We start from the raw sequence: 15,110 nt of genomic DNA, 5'->3' as shown, positions 1-15,110 counted from the left end.
AATGAAACAAGGTTTGTTGTAACTTGATTCCATGTGGAGGCACTTCATAGGCTGAGAATACTTTTTGCAAGTAGCTTATTACATTTGAACTCTTTTCTGTTGGTACTTGGAAGCTGGGCTACAAATACCTGCTAGACTCTATATTTATTTGCATATATGCAGGGAATCAGGTTAACCATGGGTATTTTTTTCTGTTTCATAGTTTCAGAACAAGGACCCCCTCAAATCAAATGGAGCACTAAATGTTCCCAGGTTGTTTTTAAAGTGTTTTATAATAAGTAGAATGTGGGTCCTAGTATGTCATAAGAATAATTTTTAACTTGTACCTGCTGATTTTTACATTATTTTATCGGTTTAAATGGTTTAACATTTAATAGAAAATGTAGTTAATGTAACTTTATTATAGCATTTTTAATTTCCTGTGTAATTGAGCATCCTGCCTAACTTGGAGGGTCCTAGAGCCACTTTGGCTATCAGTGCTTTGCTAATTCATGCTTTCTGCTATCTAGCGGACATCTTTGGTTTTAGTTTGCTTGGTGATAGATTGCCTTCTTTTGTTAGAAATATGTGTCTCATTATGTATAGTGGCAAAATTCATTGTAAATAGCTTGTTGATAAAAAAGCACACTTTTAAAAGAGTTAGTTTAGAAGGTTTTACATATGTGCAAGAACATATGAGCTGGATTGCTGGAGATAAACTGTAGTGTCTTAAGTTCTGACCTTGTTGAAGTTCTGCTTGAACTGTATGGACTGTCTGTATCTATTCACTTCAACAGTCACATCAATAAAATACAATGATAAAATGTGAATTTGTTTTTACATATTTTGTGTGCGTGGAAACATAACTCAGGATCTTTCTTGTACTTGAGATGAGTTCACTGTAGGGCTGAAACAATCACATTAATCTTGATTAATCGAGTATTGACATAATTGTCAACTAATTTAGTAATCGACTAATCATTAGCTGGAGCATACAGACTCTAAAACATGCTATTTGGTGAACACTCAGAGCAGTAATTAGGCCAGAATTGTACAAAAACTATTCATTTTGCATCTAAGATGAAAAACCTTCTTTGTCTGTAAATACGCTCAATCCAGAAATCCTGAAGTGGTATAGTTTTAGCTCCAGCCGGTTCAATTTCTGTAGAAAAATCTGCTATTAAGCACCTTTTTCTATCCGATTATTGATTAATTTAAAAAACAGTCGACAGATTAAAGCAGTGAATCTGTCGACTGTTTTTTAGTCGACAGATTCACTGCTTTCATCTGTCGTTTGATCTTAGTATAAAGTTGGGGAAAAATTTTAAAGCAGAGTTAGGTTATATAATTGTATGCTAAGCTTCATTAATAAAAAGCTAAAGTGTTGCACAACTGCTGACGTTCCAAGATATAGTTGTCCACCAGAAGCAGTTGGAGCCTCATATTGCTCTTCAGGACCTTGACAGTGGCTTTGAGCAGTAATGTTATAGAACTGAGCAGTATTTTAATATTTAAAGGCAATAAGAAAGGCTTTCATGTAAAATCTGCAAAGAATTTTAACAGGAATTCACACCCTAAGCTCCAAATATTAAGCTGAAACCAGTGTGCTTTTTAAAAAAAACACTTTCACCTTTTTCCAAAATATGTGCTCATTTTCTCATTCTAAATCTTCAATGGTGTGTTTTTTTAAAACAACAAATTTAGGAAATGAGGTGAAATGTTTTTGTTTTTTTCCCAACTGCCCAGGGTGTACACCGCCTCCTGCCCATAAACTGATGGAGATAAGCACCAGCTTCACCTCAACCCACCATGGAAGAAGCGGTATAGAAAATTGACTGTTTTTTTCTTATGTAGTAAGCACAATATATCACAAACTCTTCACTATCACAATATCCCTATATGAAATATATGGCAAAAAATTGCTTTTGGGTGGAATTAAGGGAAAAAAAAGGAAGTACAACAAAGTATTTCTGTAGATGGATGCACCTTTTTCAAGAAGACCATACTGATGAGATGGAAATAATGAACTGAATGTATTTCTTAAAAGCTGTATTGACTATCTGGGTTTTCTGTTTGCATGAGCCCAAAGAAGAAAAATAATAACACTTGTTAGTGATGTAGTTGTTTACTTATTGCATGTCAAATCATCAGCACAACATTCACCTGATTGAAAGCCTTTGGCAAGTTTTCAGAGTATCGTGTTGCCCTAATTAGTAAGTATTTGTAAAACTTGATAAGCTATCTGTCATGTAGATTTTGCTGCTCCAGGCAAAATTTATTTAGAAGTGCGGAAAAATGGCTCTTCAGATTGTAAAGGTTGCGGACCCCTGACTGAGCACCTGGTAACTCTGGAGGAGCTGCAGAGAACACTTGATAAACCAACTATCAGCACACTCCACGAGTCTTGGCCTTTACTGAAAGAGTGGATAAATTGTTGTTTAAAGTTTGCAACAGGCCATGTAGGGAGCATGACAAACGTGGAAAAAGGTGCTCTAGTCAGATGAGATCAAAATTTCAATTTTAGGCCTCCATGCAAAATGTGTGGGGGGTACACAGAGACATCATCCTGCATACACTATCCCCACTTTGAAACATGGTGGCAGGAGTATTATGCTGTGGGGTTTCTTCTCTTCAGCAAGGACAGTGAAGCTGCTCAGAACAGATGGGGAAAATGAAGGAACTAATTACAGGGTAATTCTGTAAGAAAACCTGTTGTAAAAGAACCGGGGCAAAGGTTAGGCTTTCAGAGGGTCAAGGAACCCTAAACATTCAGTCAGAACTATAGTTGGATAGTTTAGATCAAAGTATACGCATGTGTTAGAATGGCCTTGTAAATGTCAAGACCCAAAGTTAATTGGGAATCTGTGGGAGGACCTGAAAACTGCAACTGGCACATGCGCTCCATACAGTCTGACAGGTGGTTTAACAAAGTATTGACTTGGGGTGGCTGAATACAAAGGCTCGTGACACATTCAAGATTTCCACTTCCCTTCACAGTTTTCCAATATTTTGCAATCCTTAATAACATGAAATGACAATAAGATACAATGGCAGTTTTATTTGTCATGTGACAAAATGTTGAAGGTCTTGCAAGGAACTGTCTATGTCAGACAGGGGAAAGTTCAATCTATGTTTTTAAGTGTAAAGCTCAGATTATTACAAAAAAAAAAAAGAAAAATAATTCAATTTTATTAGAACTTCAAAGAGGGAGAAATGTCTGACCTTGAATTTATGAGTATTTCATTTGTCAGGAATATTTTTTATCGTATTTTGATTTTAAAGCACTTTGATCATTGGAAAATAAATATAAGAAACTATTGATAGGCTGCAAACATGTATCTAAATAGGGAGCTACTAAACGTTATTAAATGTGGTGAAATCCAAGAAAAGTGACTTCAACATAGCTTTGTAAACTGGTGAAATCGCGCTCTAATTGGTTCAGACTTCCTTCAATCAGCTCTTAGCCACGCCCACACCTCTCTTGACAGCGAACATAGAGGACATGTAGCTCAGCCATTTACGACTCCGGTTTTCCAGCTAATTATCTCCGCTGTTTGGCTTTTGTTTGAATTTTCCCCATTAATCACCGTCACTTGTTTACTTTCTCATAGCATAAATCATATATGTAGCTAATTAGCCAATTCAATGGCGTTTAATTGCCATCAACGCGACGATGATATTGACGAAGAAGACGAAACGCCCTCGAAGCTGCCGCGGTGCAAGAAGGAGATGCCCGGTTACTTCGACAACGAGCCCCAAAATGAGGGGGCCGCTGGGAGAGCTACACCCGAGCGGCTGGCGTCCAACTCGACCGCGAGGCATCGGAAAGACTCGGTTAAGAAGACGAGGCCGCGTAGGTGTTCCCAGTGCTAGAAAGGAGGTCGCTGCATGTACACAAAACATGAGGCGGTCCCTGCAAAGAACGTCGGTGTTGAATTGGTTTTCAAGATGAATTATTGTGATGGCGCTTGTTTTTTTTTTTTTTTAAAGACCGATGGTGGAAAGGCTGTTATGATTGGAAAACTAAAGATTTCGTTTGGCTTTTGCTATAATATCAATGAGCCATAGAGGCAGTAAACAGCCAGAATCTATTTCGCACAAGATGGCGTTCGCGGTACACATCGTACTCCTTGTAGGAAAGAAGCTGCTTAAAATTTTCTAGGCCAGTTGCGTCACATGAAAATGACTTCATTCCGGCTGTAAAAAAAAAAAAAAAAACCCAACACAATTATCGGTCATTATTTTTGTACAACATGTTATTATAAAAATATATAATGAATGGCTGTTTGCTTTTCCACACATTTTAGCATTTCCTTGGTTTGGAATGGATATTGGAGGCACCCTGGTGAAACTGGTGTACTTTGAGCCTAAAGACATCACTGCAGAAGAGGAGCAGGAAGAGGTGGAGAACCTGAAGAGCATCCGGCGCTTCCTGACCTCCAACACCGCCTACGGCACCACAGGCATCAGGGATGTGCACCTGGAGCTGCAGGACCTGACGCTGTGCGGAAGGACGGGGAACCTGCACTTCATCCGCTTCCCCACGCACGACCTGCCTGCTTTCCTGCAGATGGGCCGTAACAAGCACTTCTCCAGCCTCCATACCACTCTCTGTGCTACAGGAGGGGGGGCCTTTAAATTTGAGTCTGATTTCCGTACGGTGGGTCTGCAGTCTAACCTTAATCTATGAAGTGATTAAAATTAGAATGAACGTTTACCTCTGAGGGATAGGTAAAAGGGTTATCCAAAATACAGCCAGAGGCTGGTCGAGCAGTTGAAAACGATAAGCTAAATCCTAACTGATGCAGCAGTTTATACTAAATTCACTTTTCTTGGAGACAAACATAAAATAAATTTTCACAGATTTTTAAAATGTCAGTGCTCCATTTCAGTTGCTTAAAGTTTCCGTTTTCAAATCTCTCCTACTTCTTTTCCCCTCCCTCCAGTTTCCTGTTGCTGTGTTCCCCTGACCACACATGCAGATTAGTCTCTCTTATCCACACAGGGTCAAAGTTATACATACATACTCTAATATAAATACAACCCTCACCGATAATTTGGATAAATGTCCTTTAGCAGGTTGTGAATAAACTGCTCATGTTTGTTGTCATCAAGTAAGTCCTGGCACAGTTATAGCTGGATGTTTGACCACATACTCCAGTCTCTGCTGTGGAGCTCTGCTGCTCCTTCAGGGTTACCTTTGGTCTCTGTGCTGCATCTCTCATTAATGGACTCCTTGTCCGATCTGAGTTTGGTGGGCGGACCTCTCTTGGCAGGTTTGTTCCGGTACCAGGTGCTTTCCATTTGAGGATTATGGATTTGATGTTGCTCTAGGGCAACATCAAAGATTTGGATATGTTTTGTAACCCCACCCTGACTTGTTTGGAGACCTCCTTGGTCTTTATGGTGGGATGCTTCTTGCTCAGGGGTGTTTTAGCCTCTGAAGCCTTTCAGAAAAGGTGTGTTTATACTGACAGATCGGGTGACACCTAGATTCCAAACAGGTGGACTTCATTTCACTAATGATGCGACTTTTGAAGGTAATTGAACTAGAACTTTTTAGGGACTTTTTAGGGAGTGTGTGCAGATGTTGGAAGCTGTTCATAGTGTCGCCGCGTTTTGTTTGTAAAATTAGTTTGTTGTATTATCAGTTCAGATGTGTTTTTAAGAACCCCAAATGAATGATCATTATGCCTGTAATGAGTGGATGTAAACTCCTCAGTGGCACTGCATCATGGTGACCCTGTTGCGTCTGTCTCACACAAAAAAAAGATGGCAGACCTGGAGCTTCACAAGCTGGACGAGCTGGACTGCCTGGTTCGGGGAGTGCTGTACATTGACTCGGTGATGTCCAGTGGCCCCTTGGAGTGTTACTACTTTGAAGATCCCACAGACCCGGATCACTGCGCTCAGAAGCCCTACACACTGGAGAATCCTTATCCAATGCTGCTTGTCAACATCGGCTCTGGAGTCAGCATCCTGGCCGTCTACTCGGAAAACAACTACAAACGGGTCACTGGGACCAGGTAACGCTTAGCTGCCTTTGCAACTAGGGTGCTAAATAATTTGGACTTCCTGGTACTTAGTAACTTTAGAAGTAGTAATATTATTACAAAGTCCTCTGGGATGTTAAAGATGTTTGTGCCAGCTATAACCATAAACCACATTGTGATGCTGCTGCAATGCAAAGTTTTGGTTAACAATGAAAATGAGATTGTCTAATCAATGTTAACAATATAGTTACATGAATGTATTTTTCTACAATATTCTGTGTAAGTAGCCCCTAAAGTCACATCATGCCTTACAAAGGATTCATACCTTTTTTACAGAATTTGAACCAGGTGAAGCTAAAGCTATGCTACTTAAGGAGTTCTGGATGAAGCATATTTACAGACAAAGAATATTTTTCATCTTAAATGCAAAATCTACATATATGTTTTATACAATTTTGGCCTAATTACTCTGAGTAGGTTCTTTCAGCAAATGGCATATTTTAGAGTCTGTATAATCCAGTTAACGATTATTCGATAACTAAATTAGCTGACTATTATTTCATTAATCGATTAATCTGATAAAAGCCCTAAATTTAACGCAACCTTTTGGCCTTCATGCATATTGCTGTGAGCTTGGGAAATTCTACATGATGTTGGCACCATCATGCTGTGGGATGGCTTTTCCTCAGTCGTGTCCTTGTGGTCTATCACCTGTAATCCCAGTGACACACTGAAATTTGTGATTGTAACCTGATATGTGCAAAGATTCTCAGGGTTTGAATAGTTTTTGCAGGGCACTAACGTAGCACTATATGCTACAGTTGATGCCACAGCTAATATGGACAATGTTTTTTTAATAGGTTTTCTTATTATGATGTAAAATTTTAATGGCACTGCTAATTGTTCCAGTTAAATATCCCCAACTGATCTGGGAGAATTTCAAAGTCTCATCTGGTTAATCGGTTTGTGTCGACAGCCTGGGCGGCGGGACCTTCCTCGGCCTGTGTTGCCTTCTCACTGGCTGCTCGACTTTCGAGGAAGCCCTAGAAATGGCTTCTCAGGGAGAGAGCACCCGTGTGGACAAGCTGGTCCGAGACATCTACGGAGGAGACTATGAGAGGTTTGGGCTGCCGGGCTGGGCTGTGGCCTCAAGGTGCGGTTTACAGCTGCTACGTTGTTCTAACTGTTGGCCACAAGCCTCTTTGTGATGGATTCCAGCATCAGCAGAACTTCAGGGGAGAACCTGAGCAGTCTTAGGTTTACGCCACTTTCAACTACGAATTAGAATTTTTTTCTGTTAAAGTTTCATCTGTAAATAACAGATCAGTTAGGAGACCATCATCTAATTCCAGCTTCTGAACTCTAGTCTTCTGAGTGTCAGTGCTCGGCCTAAACTGACATTTGGTTATAAATACATTTTACAGAGAATTATGCAATAAGCAGAAAACCTCTGAATACGCATCTTTTCATTTTCCTTGATCTAGTTTTGGCAACATGATGTCAAAAGAGAAAAGGGAGTCTGTGTCTAAGGAGGACCTGGCTAGAGCAACGCTGGTCACAATCACCAACAACATCGGCTCCATCACCAGGATGTGTGCTCTCAATGAGGTTAGTGACATGCATGTGGTAATCATGTCAAAGTTTGGGGACCCTGGTGTTGGAACATCTGTACTATCCGCCACTAGAGGGGCACCAATCAGAACGGTGTTGCCAGTTTCCCATTACCTGTTTTTGTAAAGCCGTGGGCTGCCGATTAAACATTTTATCCAATTCCATTTTTTAACAATATTATAGAAAAGTATATAAACAGCATTCAAAATATTTCTCCGTTGTCTTCCTGCTACGGTCAGTCCTTCATGTTGGAAGCAGAGGTGGCGTCGCACTGTACGTGTTGGAGAGCAGTCGCTGTAAAACACAGTTTTACTATTTTGAAACAAAGAGATCCAAAGGTTTCTGGCACAACATCACATGCTTCCTAGCTGTATGGAGAGGGGGAAAGACCCGGTGAGGTGACGACTCCAACAACACTTTGAATACAGAGAAACCAACTTTAACAAACCAGCGTGTTCAGCTTGTGGTCTTCATCAGTCATTTTACAACACATACAGAATGATTTTGGAGAAGACTTTTAAACAGGTTTTTGCATCTTATGTTAAAGGTTAGTGAGGCTAGGATAACAGAAACAGTCTCCATGTGTATTCCTCTAGAGGATGTTGATCCTTGACCTCATCTATCCTTCCAAAAGCATAAAACGGCAACTTTGCGGTACTCCATTCAGCCTTCCTGTTATCGGTGCTCTCGCACTCCTGCTGCCTGAGTGGCCTGCAGACATCTCTTGGGATGTCGTATAAAACTGGTTCCTTTTTTAAATGGCTCCTTAGGTCCGTGTTCCTCAGACTTCATTTTAGCACCTCACTGATATGAAAATGCCTAAGATGGAGTCTTCTTCGCTCAGGGACTTCAACCAAACCGAACGAACAAACTTCATACTGCATTTGCTGATTGGAAAAATGTTTTCGAGTTTCCGGCAGGCCTATCAAGTCCTTCATTGTCAATTAAACTTAAAATTAGCCACTACTGGTCAACAGCCAATTTCTTGGAGCATCTCTGGTCTAAGCCTGTTCTAAGATGATTTGGTTTTATATAAGAAGGTGAAGTCAAACATGTTAAGACATATGTTATTCTGACAGACTTAATACTTCATTTTCCTGCTCTCTGCAGAAATATTGGAATGTTGGTTCAGACTGGTGGTGTATAAAAAGGTTTGAGAAGAGCCTCCCTATCAACTTAAGCAGAATCATCTCATTCCTTTGTGCTTTCAGCCTCTTTACGGTGCTGCCTTGTGGCATTTTGATCAAGCAGCATTGTACAGGGCTATGAAGGCGTAGAGGAGGTCACACCTGATAGCTCTGTGGATGATCAGATTGAAGTGGAGTGGGGCTGGTGTTAATTTGGTCAACATTATAGGAAAAAACACATTATCTCCAGTTGTTGGAGATAATGTTGTTGTTGTTCGGCCTTTAATATTTCTTACCACTTCTCATTATGCTTTGTGTTTTTTGCTCAGAACATTGAGCGAGTGGTGTTTGTTGGGAACTTCCTAAGAGTGAACACCCTCTCTATGAAGCTGTTGGCCTACGCCATGGACTACTGGTCCAAAGGCCAGCTCAAAGCTCTTTTCCTTCGACATGAGGCAAGTAAAACCCTGTATTTATGCATACGTTTAAAACAAAAAAGGTACAAAATGGTCTAATTTCTTTATTTTAAACAGAAAAGCAGCAATTATTCCTACTTAGACACACATAGACAGATGGAGAGTCAGGGTGAACTATTTTATGCACTCATGCCAATAATTTACCAATCAGATATCAGCTGGCTAATAAGTCGGCTCTAAAGTCTGCTGTCTGCTGCTTTCCAGACATGGTGCTCGTAGCTAGCTAACATTAACTAAAGAGTGGATGGATTAGTAGGTTTTGATACCAGACACTGACCCATGTCTAAATGCAAAGCAGCTCAAAGCATTCCGATGTTTAGTCTTGACTAAAAGTGCTGTCTCACTCTTCCTTCATGCTGTTTTTGTTCTCTAGGGTTACTTTGGTGCCGTTGGAGCCCTGCTGGAGCTTCTGCATCCATCCTAATCTGTCGACCAAGGAACCAAAAGTCAATCTGCTGCAACAACCAGAAGCACTTTAGACTGTCAGGAATCCCATTTTAGAATGACGTCACCCGAGCCACCTACTAGTACAGTTTGTTGTGGCCGAAGTCCACCTGTTTGCAATCGAGGTGTCACACGCTTGTAAGTCCTTGAATGTTGGTAAGATGTTTGTGAACAGTCTTTAGGACAGTGGTTTAAGTTGGATGCAGAAAGTCTGACTGATTTAGTATTTTCAGAACTTTCTCAGATTTGATGTTTTCAAGGAAATCCAACAATGTTGCCCGAAGTACTTTATTTAAAAGTACCTGTCATCAGGTAGTTTTGTCTTATTGACTGGAGCTTATTGGTCATTACCCCTCTATGGGTGTCCGGTTCTAGGCCACTTTACTGAAATACTCCAAATGTTCACAAAGGTACTAGGATGATGCATGCTAAATGTTACTTTGGCCCTTTTTATAAGTGCTTGTTGTTAAAAGCACTTCTAAACCTTAAGATGATCTTTTCTGGTTTCAGTCTTCATATTAGAGAAGATAAATGGGAAACTTTTAGCAAGACTTTTGAAAGTCACTGAAATCGTAGCAACTGTTGCTACAGTGAAACTAGTTCCAGCTGCTTTTAATTATTAAAGGTTATTAGAGTAAACAAGTCATCACATGAACCACATGGTTACTCTTTAAGTTGAACCACAGTTATTAACATCCGATTCCTGTCTTACATGTTGAGCTTTTCATTGTGGTTGAAACTAATTTGAGGGGTTTGAATAATGGGACAGCCAAGGTTTTACCAGTTGCTGCATGCTCTAGGCATTTTACCCATAAATAAAGTCCTTAAATTTCACTAATGTTATGTTTACACTGTTTTTTTTTTTTTTCTATGACTGATAAATATTATTGTCACTTCTTCTCTTGACTGAAATATCAATGCTTGTTAAGTTAACGAGCCCACTTGCTGTACAAGAACATCTACAGCCATCTGTGTTACTGAAGTGCCTTCAGGCCAGTTCATGTCTGTGAGGAGAGCTTAGTATACTTAGAGAAATGTGCACAGAAACTACAGGTCCAAAATGTTTATAATCTCTAATATTCTGAGTTAATGCATTTTTTTTTATGGTGAAACTCTTGTTTCCCTCCAATGGAGGTGTAAAATGTTTTCTCCACACCTGTTCTGTTTATAGGCAGTTATACTCCTGTTCTTTCTATTGTAATGATACAGCATCCTTTTATGATTACAGGGACCATAATCTGTGTCTCATTCATTGTCTGTGATTGAAAACTACAGATTATAATTAGATTTTAAGTGCCTGACATGTTATTTTTTTTTGGGTTTTTTTTTTGTAGAATAAAATCTGTTCAGCATTAAGTTTGATTCTTAATGATTTAAGATCATCTTTGTAATGTTTCCATCTTTCTTGTATGTTGCATAGAAAATGAATTTCTTTTTCCTGATGAATTTGAATTTATTGAATCTATTAAAAATGTGTTTTTTTCATACAGCTTATTGCTTCTTTTCTAAAATGAAAACTTTAGGAAGTATGTTACATTAATTATTTAGGCTAAGACAGGAACTACAATACTGCAGTATCAAAAAGTGTCCAACTTTTGAGTTTAGGCATCAATTTGTGCAACAGTATTCTAACACTGACTTGTCTTTTGTCAAACTGAACTTGACATAACTGCAAGCATAATTTATCTTCATTACACTGTAAGTAACAAAGAAACCTAAGGAATGGTATGGCTTAGAACTTTTCATATACAGTGGGTAAAATAAGCATTGAACACATCGCCCATTTTCTTTGTAAATATATTTCTAAAGGTCCAGTTGACATGAAATTCCCACCAGATGTCAGTAACAACCCATCCTACCTGTACACACAAGGAAATCAACCAATAGATTTCCATAAAGAAGCTTATGTTTAATAAAATCAAATAACAGAGAAGGTTTTGGACATATGAAGAAAGGGAGGTGCAGAAAAGAATGGAAAATAACCAGCTGAAATCTATTAGTAGCTACAAAGTCATCCTTTCAGTCAAAATCAGCTGGTTCAGTCCAAGCTGATAGCCTATCAAATGGTTAATTACCAAAGTATTACACAAGAAACATTTCATGATGAGAAAACCAATCAAAGACCTTCACAAACCTTGTTGCAAAACACTGAGGCCTTTGGCCACAGAAGAATTTCTAAACTATTAAAGGGTCCAGTGAGAACAGTTGGAGCTATAATCCGGAAGTGGAAAGAACGTAAAGCAGCCATGAGAAAGTGGTCCTGCAAGATTGCAGACAAAGAATTTTCCAGGAGCAAAGGACCGCTTCAGAAAGACCTGAAATTAGCATTTACAATCCCAATTCCAATCAAGTTGGGTTGATGTGTAAATTGTAAATAAAAACAGAATACATTTGATGTGCAAATCCTGTTCAACCTATATGCAACTGAATACACTGCAAAGGCAAGAGATTTAATGTTGAAACAGACAATTGTTTGAATTTGTTGCTTGCAACATGTTCCAGAAAAGCTGGACAGGGACATGTTTACCACTGTGTTACATCGCCTTTCCTTTTAACAACCCTCCATAAGCGTTTGGGAACTCAGGACAGTAACTGAAGCTTTGTAGGTGGAATCCTTCCCCATTCGTGCTTAATGTACAACTTCTGTTGCTCAACAGTCCGGTGGTCTCTGTTATCATATTTTGTGCTTCATAATGTGCCACACATTTTCAATGGGAGAACAACAATTGCTGAACAACATTTAGACAAGCCTGTAAAATCCTAAGAGAATATATTCCTATCAGATGCGAATAAAACTGAACTCTTTGGATGTTTGGAGGTCAAAAGGTACTGCATATCACCCTGAAGACATCATACCAAAGGTGAAGTTTGGATGGTGTTTGGCTGTTTTTCAGCATATGAAGCTGACAGACTTCATATTGTTGCAGAAAGAAAAATGGACATTGTTGATAAAAATCTGATGACATCTACCAGGATGGTGAAGATGGAACAAAGAAGGATGTTTCAGCAAGATAATCATCTCAAACAAACAGCCATATGAACTATCTGTTGGTTTTAGAGAAAGAAAATAAAGCTGGTAAAATGGCCCTGCCAATCACCTGACCTGGATCCTGAATCCACAAAAACAACTGAAGCTTAGAGTTCATAGAAGGAGTCCATGGAACCTTCAGGATTTGATGATTGTTTGGAAGAATTGGGCGAAATTACATCTGAGCAATTCATACAACTAGCCTCTTTATCCAGGAGTCATCTTAGAGCTGTCATCACCAACACATGTTTTTATGTCAATCTATTAAATGAAAAGCTCAACACCTTTCCATGTGTTATACCATTTTATTACACTTAACCATCACTTGATGTATGGTTGTCTATGGTTTTATTTATTTCTATGTGTGAACTGGATAGGTTGTTACCAACATGTAAGGATTTAATGTCAATTGCACCTTTAGAAATATATTTAATAATAATCTTAAAAACTGGTAATATTTTTAATGTAATTACCTGCTGTATACATACCTAAACACACACTAAAAATGTCATGCTCCAGTACTGATACCATAAAGGTTCACTGCTGCCTCAAGCAAGAGTAGCGATTCAAGAATGATTTAATCAATAAATAAATAGCTGCAAACTATCAAATGTTAAAGACATTTTTTGTTTTTGTTTTGCCTGAGAGCAACATTGTACCATACAGAGTTAAATCTTATAATTTAAGAGATTATATTTCATAATTATGAGATAGCTAAATAGCAGTTGAAAATAATGACATATCTTCTTATGTTTATGGGTTCCTAAGCCATAAATATGACATAGTTAAGTCATAATCTCAAAATACTAATTCATAATTATGAGATAATATAAGGTAGAATCTCATAGTTTCTCATAATTCTGAAATGCTAAATCCCAATTACAAATAAGCTAAATTATAAAATGTAAAGTGATAATCATGACATAGCTATGAGACAAAGTCACAATTGTGAAATACTAAGTCACAGTTATGAGATAGTATTAGATATGATCTCATATCTCATAGTTTCTCATAGTTATGAGATATTAAATCATAATTATAACTCAGCTAAATTATAAGATATAATGTCATAATTATGAGATATAAAATCATAATCATAAGATAGCTAAATTATGTGATATTAAGTGATAATAATGAGGTAGCTGAGATTTGTATTCAGAATTATGAGATTATTTGAGATATGATCTCATATCTCATATTTCCTCATAGTTATCAGATGCTAAGTTGCTATGACTTAACTATGAGATATTGTGTCATAATTATAAGATAGCTAAATCATGTGTTATAAAGTTATAATTATGAGATACTGAGTCATAATTACGAGATAGTATAAGTTGGATCTCATATCTCATAGTTTATCAGAATTCTGAAATATTAAGTCATAATTATGACTATGCTAAACATGAGATATGAAATTCTCATATCTCATGGTTTCTTATAGGTCTGAGATACTAAGTCATGATGGCTAATTTATGTGATATAAACTCATTGTTATGATACATGAAGTCATAATTATGAGATGCTTAGATACAATTGTGATATAGGAGATATAGAGATAGATTATGAGATGTGAAGTTATGGAATAGAACCTCATAATTATAATAGTTGTCATAATTGAAAGACATAAAGTGGAATACATTTTTAGAAATTATTTCAGTGGAAGAAATGGACTTCCATTATTGTCAGCAAGGAGGAATGAGAATTTCCATGCATGTGGCAGTTATCAGAATGCAGCACTAACATGTAACTCAGAAAAAAAAAGAACATTCAGTGTGGCTGGAAATTTTTCTCAGCACACATGCACTTCATCAGGCACTTACACGTCTGTCTGAGGAAGGAGCAAAAATTCAGCTTTTTAGCATTTCGTAAGGGAGAGAGAGAGCCCTGCTACAGACCAGATGTGAAAAGGGTCAGTGTCTTGCCAGGGAATAAATCCAGCCCCTTCCTTCCAACGCTGAAGTCCTATCCTCCCCCTCCTCCTTCTCCTCTTCCTCCTCCTCCTCTGTGAAAGCTGCACAGCTGGCAACTTAAGACAAGAGTCGCCACACGGAGCAACTGGTGGGACGCTGCCCTGCTGATTGTACCCGTGATTGATGGAGGACAAGAGTTAAAACAGGTACTGATTTATTTATCAATCTTCTGTCGAAGGGGCCTCAGTCCATGAAGTTCTGGAACAACAGATTAAGCAACCAGCACCGCTCTCTCCACTGGAACCATTACAACCTCCTTAATACTGGCACCATAAGGTAAGAGATATGGTTTTATTGGACAGTTATAAGTATAATATAAAGTCACGATTTAACCACCTAGATATGATAACAGAAGTCAGTGAAAAAAAAAAAAACCACTGAGAAAAAAAGCATCAAGCTGAATTTACTTTTTAGATCATTTATTTATTTTTAATATCCATTCACTCCACTAGTGTGACTGTAAATTTTGTTTGGTTTAAAAA

The 15,110-nt window shown here is 38.3% G+C and overlaps 2 protein-coding genes across 9 annotated transcripts in view; both read left to right on the top strand.

Annotated features, from left to right (window-relative positions):
• The first annotated feature begins 3,443 nt into the window (after window positions 1-3,443).
• Window positions 3,444-11,119, top strand: pank2 (pantothenate kinase 2). 3 transcript variants are annotated; one of them, XM_047345790.1, is made up of 7 exons: window positions 3,445-3,832; window positions 4,287-4,639; window positions 5,752-6,005; window positions 6,949-7,092; window positions 7,457-7,580; window positions 9,040-9,165; window positions 9,560-11,119. In XM_047345790.1, exons 1-7 carry the CDS (start codon window positions 3,625-3,627, stop codon window positions 9,608-9,610), a joined length of 1,260 nt encoding a protein of 419 aa, XP_047201746.1. In that variant the 5' UTR covers window positions 3,445-3,624; the 3' UTR covers window positions 9,611-11,119. The 3 variants fall into 3 exon arrangements, with proteins under 3 accessions (XP_047201747.1, XP_047201746.1, XP_047201745.1); XM_047345789.1 differs by having other exon boundaries at window positions 6,949-7,125; XM_047345791.1 differs by lacking the exons at window positions 9,040-9,165; window positions 9,560-11,119 and having other exon boundaries at window positions 3,444-3,832; window positions 6,949-7,229; window positions 7,457-7,573.
• A 3,476-nt stretch (window positions 11,120-14,595) lies between these two features.
• loxl3b (lysyl oxidase-like 3b) overlaps window positions 14,596-15,110 on the top strand; it is a 32,808-nt gene continuing 32,293 nt past the window's right edge. For 2 of the 6 annotated variants that reach the window (XM_047345643.1, XM_047345640.1), the window contains exon 1: window positions 14,665-14,904. The gene's annotated coding sequence lies outside the window, so the exon portion shown is untranslated. Of the gene's footprint in view, window positions 14,905-15,110 lie in introns of all 6 variants that reach the window. The other 4 variants (XM_047345641.1, XM_047345638.1, XM_047345639.1 and 1 more) reach the window with 3 other exon arrangements.

This window comes from Girardinichthys multiradiatus, chromosome 19, assembly GCF_021462225.1.
Source record: "Girardinichthys multiradiatus isolate DD_20200921_A chromosome 19, DD_fGirMul_XY1, whole genome shotgun sequence".
Lineage (NCBI taxonomy): Eukaryota > Metazoa > Chordata > Actinopteri > Cyprinodontiformes > Goodeidae > Girardinichthys > Girardinichthys multiradiatus.
This window is presented reverse-complemented; position numbering and strand designations above follow the sequence as displayed.

Bases quoted from the DNA above. Each gene is read 5' to 3' on its own strand.
- pank2 (XM_047345789.1), top strand. From the start codon at position 3,625: ATGGCGTTTAATTGCCATCAACGCGACGATGATATTGACGAAGAAGAC. The intron at 6,006-6,948 runs GTAACGCTTAGC...TTGTGTCGACAG, and splicing joins AAACGGGTCACTGGGACCAG to CCTGGGCGGCGGGACCTTCC. The intron at 9,166-9,559 runs GCAAGTAAAACC...TTTGTTCTCTAG, and splicing joins CTCTTTTCCTTCGACATGAG to GGTTACTTTGGTGCCGTTGG.